The 10,672-nt window shown below is 41.3% G+C and overlaps 1 protein-coding gene across 2 annotated transcripts; it reads left to right on the forward strand.

Annotated features, from left to right (window-relative positions):
* The first annotated feature begins 39 nt into the window (after positions 1 to 39).
* LOC5517405 (cysteine-rich with EGF-like domain protein 2) lies at positions 40 to 9,768 on the forward strand. Of its 2 annotated transcripts, XM_032361870.2 has the most exons (13): positions 48 to 683; positions 2,217 to 2,299; positions 2,508 to 2,556; positions 2,804 to 2,859; positions 3,318 to 3,370; positions 3,477 to 3,565; positions 3,844 to 4,072; positions 5,089 to 5,169; positions 5,713 to 5,814; positions 6,210 to 6,299; positions 7,110 to 7,205; positions 8,015 to 8,146; positions 9,538 to 9,768. In XM_032361870.2, exons 1-13 carry the CDS (start codon positions 543 to 545, stop codon positions 9,684 to 9,686), a joined length of 1,350 nt encoding a protein of 449 aa, XP_032217761.1. In that variant the 5' UTR covers positions 48 to 542; the 3' UTR covers positions 9,687 to 9,768. The 2 variants fall into 2 exon arrangements, with proteins under 2 accessions (XP_032217760.1, XP_032217761.1); XM_032361869.2 differs by lacking the exon at positions 9,538 to 9,768 and having other exon boundaries at positions 40 to 683; positions 8,015 to 8,764.
* The last annotated feature ends 904 nt before the right edge of the window (positions 9,769 to 10,672 follow it).

Raw genomic sequence — 10,672 nt, forward strand, 5'->3', positions numbered from 1 at the left:
TTTAAAAATGAGTCTAGAAGGTCCACGAAATATTCCCAGCTTTGGAGAATTTTAATTATGACACTTCGGAAAGTCACAATCGTGATCTGGGTTTTATCCACAAATAGGCGATAAACATTTCATTCAAACCAATGAACGTAGGTTAGTTTCAGCTAGATGCTCTTGTTTTAAACGCATAAACGAAAGAAAGTTTGAGCGATTTCATATGATTGTTCTACGAGAATGTAAAGATTGCGTGACTTTGATGGAAATTTGAATTCTCCTTTTCCGTTTCAAAAAGTTTTCCCTGGCCATTCAATGCACGACGGGTAATCTACGCTGGATGAAGGGAATCAAAATGTCTACACAAAGCGTAGAGAATCCTTCCAAAGATCTAACACTTTTATAACAGTCGGATTTTCTATAATTCTCAAGCTTTTTCTAAATCTAAATAATTTTTTTTATAGCTGCGTTGGTTCTTTTGGAAGAAAAGCGCACAAAATTCTTGTACAAACATTTCTAATTCACCTTATTTGTTGATATCATTTCATTCACTTGACAAAATGTTCAAAATTAGAGAAAAAAATTGTAAGATATTTGTTTACACGGTGCTAGCGGCAAGCCTACTTATTATCGTACCGACATATGCAGCCAAAAAAGAGAGCTGTGACACTTGTAGTGAAATTGTAGAAGCATTTTATAAGGTGAGTAAACTATGAAATAATTTATATTAATTTCTTGTGAAATTAGACCCATGGGTAACTATTCTATACTGGTACTGAAAAGCATCATACATATTAACAACCATGCGACATACACTACTGAGCCACTAAGAATAAGCTAGTCAATCACAGGCATGTGCACCCAGGATTGGCTTAGGGGGGGGGGGGGGGGGGGGGGCACAGTCCTAGGTGTCATGGAAAAAGGATAGTTTTTGACAACCCTTCAATAAGAAGTGACCCACTCTTTGGCCGCCAAGTGGGGGTGCGTGCTCACCTTGCCCGCCTCCCTGTGTATGCGCCTCAATCAGTTTGCAGAAAATCTTAGTCTTGATTGACAAAGTGTTCAAAAGCAAGGGGGATTCTGCCATATTCTGAAATAAACTTGACTGTTTCATCGCCACAGTGATTGATGAGGTTTGATTCTTGTCAATCAAATAACTTGAATGGTACGCTTCTCTCAGAGCTCTCTAATTGATCTCCAAACAGGGGAGGGCTGAAGCAAAAATTTTATATAAAGGGGGAATTCCTTGGATTTAATTATATTTCTTAATTCGGTTCAAAAGTTTAGAGAATCGGGGGAGGGGCTGGCTGCATTCTAAATTGACTTCTAGATCTGCCCACTCCTAGATCTGCCAATGGGCTGCAATTACTTGACTTAGGGAGCAGTCATTAATTATTGGGGGGAGGGGCATTTTGCAAAACCCTGGGCTCAAATATTCCCCCCCCCCCCCTTCAAATTCAAGCCCAAAAAATCGTGACCCCCCTAGACCGGACGCCCAAAAATTTGCGCCCCCCCCCACCACCACCACCACATTTTCATATTCAATAAAACCACAGAGACTTGATATGCATACTGAGTGTAGCTGAATATAACCTTTACTAAAATATAGATCAGCTAGCATGGCAAATTTGTCCTATTTAATTAAAGTGAGAACCTTCACTTTCGCTATTTTAAGAGTGGCACAGAGATAAACAACAAATACTGGTGTAGCTAGAAAACGACTTCTTTGTCGACAATTTTAACAAAGACATTTGAGTCTAGGTTTTGCAACATTTTAAAGTATTTGTTTTGTTCAACTGATTTGATTTGTCTGTCAACCATGAGAGGGTTTCTCAAAATTTATTTATATAAAGACAAGATTGGTACCTGAACAATATGGAACTAGATATACAATAGTAGGAAAAATTGTGAACTGAATACAATTTTCTTTTCAACAATGACTCTCTTGCTCAGTATTATATTAAAACCAGACTTAAATTCGATGCCCCCAAAAAATATGACCCCCTTTAAAGACAGCCCCCAAAAATGTGACCCCCCTAAATCCGCGCCCAAAAAAACATAGCCCCCCCCCACATAATTGCTGCCCCCTCAGCAATTAATGGCCGCTCCCTTAGGGTACTTTTAAAAAGTTTCCAGTTGACCATGGTAGTGCATTACCAATCAATGCACTGATTACCACTGATGTACAGGAACTTCTGTAAAGTAGTTTGATGTTCTTGTTTTCACTCTACCAGGGAATGGAGAAAACAGTCAAGGCAAACTTTGGAGGTGGCAATACAGACTGGGAAGAGAGGAAATTGGGAAGTTATGCACGAAGGTAAACATGATTAAATTAGAGGAATGGATCTGATGTCATATAAGATTGAAGATTCTGTATTAGCATATAGAAGACAAAATGCTCTCCCGACCCCAGATATACAGGGCAACCTACACCTGCTCCACCTCCCCCCTTTAGATCCTAATTAACATAATGATAAGCATTCTAGATGAGCATTCTAGATTAGAACATGTTTCTTTCATTCTAGTGAAACAAGACTTGTGGAAATTGTTGAGAGTCTGTGTGGTAGCTCTGAGGTAAGAGTGTGTTGTGCATTTTCAGGAAATATATGAAAACCTTTTGAAGATGAAATTGAGAGGAATGTCTGGTTGATATAGTTTAGTCATGTGAAATTTACTAATGTGTCTTTTTATAAAAAATAAAAACATTTTGGGAAGCCAAAAGGGAGCTCACTCCTCCAGTTGTTGATAAGCATCCTCTGTATTATTGTAGTATCACTTATAAATTAATGCTTGATAATGGTCCTCTGTATTATTTTAACAGTGCCATGCCATGGTGGAAGAACATGAAGAAGCGCTAGAAAAATGGTGGTTCAAATTGTAAGTACTAAATCAAAACAACCCATAAAAAATATTTAGATTTTAAATGATTCATGTTTGAAAACTGGGGAGAGTGACGGGACCAGGTGACTTTTCATCCCCCTTCTTGGCCACTGACACTGCAGAAATAGGTTTTTATGACATCATGTCCGTGACCAGTGGTGTTACCCTATTAGACATTTCATTTAGAGTTTCCTTGGAAAAGTGAGAAGCGCAAGTTAAAGCAGACAAAGTAGTAAAGATTTTTTTTGCTTTTGAAAGTTTGCATTCAATTTTTAATAGCTTTGCTTACTCTTGAAAGGAACACCGGAGACTCCTCCAGTTATTACCTTGTTCACAAACATACTTTTCCTGGTGCCCCTTACTAATCAATAAAATTGTAAGTCATGTTTTGAGATCACCACAAGTTTAAGCCCCACCCCCATCAACTAAACTACTATGTGCTTTTTTTTTCACAGACAAGATAAAGACAAAGATCTCAAGGTCTGGTTCTGCATAAATGAAATAAAAGGTAATTATGTTTTTTTTATCTCAAGCTGTTTTTAAAAGGAAGAACACTGGCACTGACTGTTTTTAAAACGGAAGAACACTGACAGCTTTTGATTGTAATTTGACAGTGTGTTGCCCCAATGGGACATATGGTGCTGAATGCAAAGAGTGTCCGGGAGGGAAAAGCAGCCCATGTAACGAGCACGGAGACTGCCAGGTACACCACAGTTATGATAAGAAAAACTACACCTTCCTCACCTTTATTACCAACACCACCAGCAACAAAATCACTTTCATCATTGTTTCGTCTTTGTTTCATATTGTTGTTGTGATTGCAAACATCAACATCATCATCTTGATATCATTATTATTATTATCCATCACCTCTTCCACCATAGATATACTCATCATCATCATCATCATCATATATCAGCATCATAATCCATATGCTGATCTCTTCATGATGATAATCTTTTCGTTTACCCCCATCTCCAGGGTGCTGGCACCAGATCAGGCTCAGGAAAGTGTGACTGCCATTCTGGTTATGAGGGAGATGCTTGTGATGAATGCACAGATGATTACTATGAAGACAAGGGTGATGACGGCAAGATGAGCTGTAAGGCGTGCCATGAGTCCTGTTTTGGTGGTTGTCACGGTGGTACCGCTAAAGACTGCTCTGCCTGCAAATCAGGGTGGGAGCAATCTGAAGAGGAGGGTTGCAAAGGTAAAATGGCTATTCATGAGCTTAACTAGGGCATGTAACAAACCACCTTTTGTCACAGTCTTGAGCTGATCTCAGGGGCAGGTCCAGGGTTTCTTTATGGGTTCTCTGATTTCCACTAATACTGTGAGGGTGAAACCTATACCAAGATTTTAGCTGATCACCCTTTCTGCTATTTATGAACTGAGGGACTGAAACTTTAAATTTTAATGACATATTACAGGGCTTCTGGAATTACGCGGAAAAAAACTCAAAATTACGCGGGATTCTTGGCTAAATTACGCGCTAAATTACGTGGAAAATCAATCATTACGTGCTAAATTACGCGGGATATTGCAATACATTTTTCTTTAAAAATCAAAATTTTGCGGGATTCTTTACTGAATTACTCGCTAAATTACACGGAATATCAACTGTTACGCCCAAACAACATTTTGTACCGAAGAAAAGCACAAAATAACTTGAAAAGGTTAATTTTTTGCGTGAAAATATCTTAGGCGAGTTCTCTCTGGCTCCTAGCCACCAGCCAATTAAAAAAAGTATTTTATTATTAGTCCTAGGCCTTCGCGGTTAAGCAAAGAACACCTAGTCATTTTATTTGTTTTCGGAAATTCAGTTCGAAATATTGCACTCTTACGAAGAATATCTCTCTTTTTTCACGAGAAATAAAGGTAACAACCCTGAACACATCAGCTGTGCAATTAAATGTTTTGTCTTTTAAAATTTAGCCAAATTATGCGAGATTACGCGGAAATTTGTGGATTACGCGGAAAAAGCCAAATTACGCGCTTCCGCACAAGCGCGTAATTCCAGAAGCCATGATATTACGAACTTGAATCTTATGGGACATCCAGTCAACTCTCGCTATTACGGACCCCCTCGTTGTAGAATCTTATAGGACATTCAGGGAGTAGCATTAAAATAAATGTTTGACTTGTTACCTTATTTGATTTGGAATGAGCCTAAAATTTGAAAAAGATTTTCAGTCATATTGTGTGACTATTGTCTGTGTATCATAGATGTGGATGAATGCCAGGAGGTGGACAAGTGCTCTGGTGGGGAGTACTGCGTTAACGAACCTGGATCATTCAGATGTGAAGGTGAGATGCTGGCTTTATTAGACCCGGCATTTATGGCAATCTTTCAGACCATCTCTTTTAGACACTTGTTTGCTGGTTTTGTATTCCTTTGTTACACCTTTTGATGGTGTTGTCGTGGCATCTAAAGTCATTGTGGTGGTGGTGTTTGTAATGATGATGATGATGATGATGATGGTGGTGGTGGTGGTGGTGGTATGATTGTGATAGTGGTGGTGATGTTGAAAATTATTTTAGTGGTTGTGGTGATTGCTATGGTAGTGGAAACATGGTGAAGGTGTTGGTTGCCATTGAGGAAAATTATGATGCTGTTAATGTTGTTATGCTCTTTGTTCTAAAGTTGATTATTTAATGATGTTGCTGACAATGCTGTGTTAATGTTGATGATTAATGATTATGATGTTGATTTGGTGTTGATACTTGCTGATTGCTGATAACAATGATGGCCTCTATCACAATATTTACCTATTATAGATATCATTGTGACTTTTCTCATACAAACTGGTTGGTCACCTCAGGCGTTCAATTGTTTTTGTCTTATTGCAGCATGCCATGAGTCTTGTAAGGGCAATTGTAGCGGTGAAGGCCCTAAGGCCTGCCAGGAGTGCAACAGTGGTTATAACATGACAGAAGAGGAGGGCTGCAAAGGTAAGCCCACCCACTTACACCCATCTTTGAAGTGGGTGTATGTTAGTTGTTATGTTATTAACACAGCCAATTGTTATGTTATTAACACAGCCAGTTGTTATGTTATTAACACAGCCAGTTGTTATGTTATTAACACAGCCAGTTGTTATGTTATTAACACAGCAAGTTGTTATGTTATTAACACAGCAAGTTGTTATGTTATTAACACAGCCAGTTGTTATGTTATTAACACAGCCAGTTGTTATGTTATTAACACAGCCAGTTGTTATGTTTATTAACACAGCCAGTTGTTATGTAATTAACACAGCCAGTGTTGGACTTTTGTGTTTGTGACTGAGATATAAGATATAACTCATAATTGTGATTCATTGTCCTTGTATTTTATATTTTCCTAGACTATGATGAATGTGCTGCAGATACTTCAAACTCCCTGTGCTCACCAGGCGAATACTGCAAAAACTCTCCTGGCTCCTTTGAATGCAAAGGTACTTATTTGATTTCCTCTTGTAAGCAAGCTAAAGCCAAGATGGTTTGACAGAAGGATGTGTTTTTTTTTTTTACATATACATACATTCTTCATTTTGGAGGGAATCTTCTCTTAGCTTGCATTGTCACTAACTCATTTTTCATTTGAGCAATCCCAGGAGGAGTGAGGGGAGGTTTGCTTGGTCCTACCCTCACATATGGACCTGTTGTGTATAGGAACTATAGGAAATAGAACATGAAGATAGCCACTTTTTGTATATTTTACTTTTCCATACAAGTTTAAACATAATTGACTCAAAGGGACATTCTCACTGCACAACCCCCTAGCTATGTGCCTTACTAACGTATACTGTTCCCATACCATACCACACCATACCATACCATACCATACCATACCATACCATACCATACCATACCATACCATACCATACCATACCATACCATACCATACCATACCATACCATACCATACCACACTTTATTCACATACACATTTTACCATACATTGGTTGGTGTAGCTATTACTCATACACAAAAAAGTGAATATGAGTACTTCCAGCAGCAGTTCCCCTGTTCCTTATTTTTTATTTCTTAGTTGAAAACACGGAGGGCCAGCCCCCCCCCCCCCCCGGCTGCCCCCCCCTTCTAGCAGCCAAATATACAGTAATGAGACATCTAAGTATAAGACATCTAAGATACAGGAGAAACTGCCTTGAAAGGGCCTTTTGGGCCCCCTCCTGCTGAAAATCCTGGCTATGCAGCTGCTATATATTCTCAAGTCTTGATAACTAAAGCTCTCATTCCTTGCAGCATGTGACCCAGCTTGCGAGACGTGTATTGGAGATGGGCCTGGCTCCTGTAGCAAGTGCAGCGTAGGATACCAGATGAAGGACAATAAGTGCACAGGTACACCATATATATCTATATTAGCAAGGTTATAGCCATGTAGTATACAGGATACCAGATGAAGGATAATAAGTGCACAGGTACACCATATATATCTATATTAGCAAGGTTATAGCTGTAAGCTGTAATCATCAAAACTAAAACAAAAAGATGCGTGGGGTAAATTTAGTAAATACTCAGTCCAACTCAACCCCTTACCGTACTATATGTACATTAGATGATTTAATAGACAAGGTGTTTCAATAAAGCTTATTGAACGGCCAATATTCACCAAAAGGCTTCTTGTGTACTCACTTAATTTTCGCGCATCCTAATTTTCGCGACACTTAATTTTCGCGTCACTTTGATTTCGCGAATCTTATAAAATCGCGAAATTCGCGAAATTAAAGTGACGTGAAAATTAAGTGTAATAAGGTATTATTTAGGCCCTTTTATACTATTTCATAGCCGTAGCAAGCCTAGAATTATTGGGGGGCATGGTACAGAAAAATTAAGAAAACAATGGGGGGCACAGTCACGCCCCTACTGGTCATTTCCTTATAATTTTTGAAAATATTGGGGGGGGGGGGGGGCACGTGCCCCAGTGTCCCACCCCCTGCTACGGCCTTGTATACATCTACATGCCCTATTATACGGTATATCTTAATGCCTGCGAATTGCGCGATTTATCAGGTTATGGGAGAAAAGGTGGAAAAGGATGCAAACGAAGGCGACTATATTTAATTTTTAGCATGTCGAATGAGTGGTAGAACACGTGAGCAATGATGTCGCCTGAGGTATGTTTGTAACGAGTAATTCCTTTTTCCCAGACGTGGACGAGTGTGAGTCGAGTCCATGTGACGCAGAATCCGAAACTTGTAGCAACTCGCCCGGTAGCTACTCGTGCGAATGCCGCAACGCTTACGAGCGCAAAGGAGACAAATGCGTCAAGCGCAAGAAAGGTAAAAAGAAAAAGAAACCGAAAACCGAGGAGGAACAGTTGGAGGAAGACCTTGAAAAAGGGCGCCTTTTCACGGAAGGGCAGATGAAGATAGGTAGCTTACTCTACGCCGTCTTTTTCGCGCTGGTCATAGCCGCGCTGATGAAAAAGAGCAAGCTAGCACTCGCGGGGCTAGCCATGCTTTACGCATGCGTAATGTACTACACGAGGACGCGCTGGGGCCCACGGGTACAAGCTGAGTAACGTCACTAGTTACCAGGCCCTTATAATACGCGAGATTAGGCGACTCTGGAACATGGCTTACTGGGCTGTCTAGTGACGTCATAAGTTACTTAGCCATGACATTGTGACGCCATTAGTTTCATAGCTCTTACTGGTCTATCTGTATGGTACGACTGGCTTAGTACCTGTACACAACGTGTTTTTTCAACTGCATGCCAAACTATCAAAATTAGGACAATTTGTGAGCACTGGCTCGGAGCGTGGTTAATGTGGATGGGGGAGGGGGAGGGGCTCATAGGGATAGGGATATACTCAGTTATACACAGGGACGGGCAATGGAAAAATAGTCAAATGCATCAAGATTCAATTAAGGAATTAATAATTACAAATTGGGGAATTAGTTATATGCACTTGTAAAATAACCCAGGCCCGTACCCAGGATTTTTCTTGGGGGGAAAGGGGGGGGGGGGGGAATCCGAAAAAGTGGACCTAACTTTTCCGGGGGAGAGGGGGGGGAGCGGATGTAATAAGTTCTCTGATAAAAATCTGACCATCCCCGAAAGGACAAAAAGGGATTTTTTATGCGTTGCAGTATCTCCACGGGACGTTTATTGTCGGACTTGGCTACGTACCAGAGTAATTAGCTTATGCTTTATAGTTTTGTCTACAAATAGCACGTCTATTGAGAACGGAAAGTGGACCTTCGGTCGTTGTGGGGGTGCCCTGGGTACGGGCCTGTCATCTGTTTCCAGCTGATCTCATATGTTCTCGCTTAAAAATAGTACTTATTGTTTCATATACGCGAAAGACAGATTGTTTATTAATCGCGCTGGCGCATTGTGTGTGCATTTATTACAGGCCGGCCATCTGATGTATTTGACGGCGATGAAACAGATTTTTTCATGCTTTTAGAACTTTCTATCGCGGGTTGTGGTGTTGGTCGATTGCTCTCTTTAAATTGACTGAATTTTAGCGTTTAGAACTGTTACTGACCGTCAGATAAAGGTCGATGCTTTTTTACGATATTCTCACCGTCCTCTTATCCTTCTCTCGTCTCTCTCTTCCTTTTCACTAATCTCTAAATATCGCCTACGAAAATGCGACATTATACTAGGTTTGAATCGATGACTAGATTTTCAGGCATTCTGAGTGGTATTGTTTGACCCATAGACTCGAAAAAGGAAGCGAAAGAGGAGGAGGACGAGGATGATGATGATGAAGAGTCGCCAGTAGCGGATGATGACGAAAGCGGCAATGATGATGCCAGTGATGACAAATCTCAGGATGTTACTCGAGACGACCAGCATGACGAGCTTTAGAATCACCTAATTATTATAATATAATATTATTTGTACTTTTTCCACTAATAGCATTTATAAATTAAAGAAAGTTATGCTTAAATTGTATTGGTTGTCAACTAAAGCCCATGTGTAATGCAAAGGTGCAGGAGGTAAACACCCTCCCCCTCCTTTCACAGCAAAAGGCGCCCTCCTCTATTTACTCCCTTCTCTTTCTTTTTATTTTATTGACTTCGCCTCAAGGACCCCCTCTTCCTTGAGCCAGGGGCAATCACGCTCTCTTCCACCTCTTTACCGGAGCAAGGGCCCCCCCCCCCCCCCCCCCCCCCCCCCCGAGCCAGGAGCAATTGTACGCTATCCTCCCCCTCTTTCCCAGAGCAAGGAGCAATTGTACGCTATCCTCCCCCTCTTTCCCAGAGCAAGGAGCAATTGTACGCTATCCTCCCCCCTCTTTCCCAGAGCCAGGAGCAATTGTACGCTATCCTCCCCCTCTTTCCCAGAGCAAGGAGCAATTGTACGCTATCCTCCCCCTCTTTCCCAGAGCCAGGAGCAATTGTACGCTATCCTCCCCCTCTTTCCCAGAGCCAGGAGCAATTGTACGTTATCCTCCCCCTCTTTCCCAGAGCCAGGAGCAATTGTACGCTATCCTCCCCCCTCTTTCCCAGAGCCAGGAGCAATTGTACGCTATCCTTCCCCTCTTTCCCAGAGCAAGGAGCAATTGTACGCTATCCTCCCCCTCTTTCCCAGAGCCAGGAGCAATTGTACGCTATCCTCCCCCTCTTTCCCAGAGCAAGGAGAAATTGTACGCTATCCTCCCCCTCTTTCCCAGAGCCAGGAGCAATTGTACGCTATCCTCCCCCTCTTTCCCAGAGCCAGGAGCCCCTCCCACAGAGTCAGGGCAATCACCCCCTTCCTTCCCGTAGCCAAGGGGCCCTCCTAAAATGAAGCAGAGGCAATCTCCCCCTCGTCTTTCCCGTAGGCAAGGGGCCCTCCTAAAATGAAGCAGA

This window comes from Nematostella vectensis, chromosome 1 (assembly GCF_932526225.1).
Source record: "Nematostella vectensis chromosome 1, jaNemVect1.1, whole genome shotgun sequence".
NCBI lineage: Eukaryota > Metazoa > Cnidaria > Anthozoa > Actiniaria > Edwardsiidae > Nematostella > Nematostella vectensis.

Excerpts from the sequence above, each read along its gene's own strand:
- LOC5517405 (XM_032361869.2), top strand. The coding sequence starts at position 543 with ATGTTCAAAATTAGAGAAAAAAATTGTAAGATATTTGTTTACACGGTG. Across the intron at positions 2,300-2,507 it reads TTGGGAAGTTATGCACGAAG|TGAAACAAGACTTGTGGAAA; the intron begins GTAAACATGATT and ends CTTTCATTCTAG. Across the intron at positions 6,300-7,109 it reads TGGCTCCTTTGAATGCAAAG|CATGTGACCCAGCTTGCGAG; the intron begins GTACTTATTTGA and ends CATTCCTTGCAG.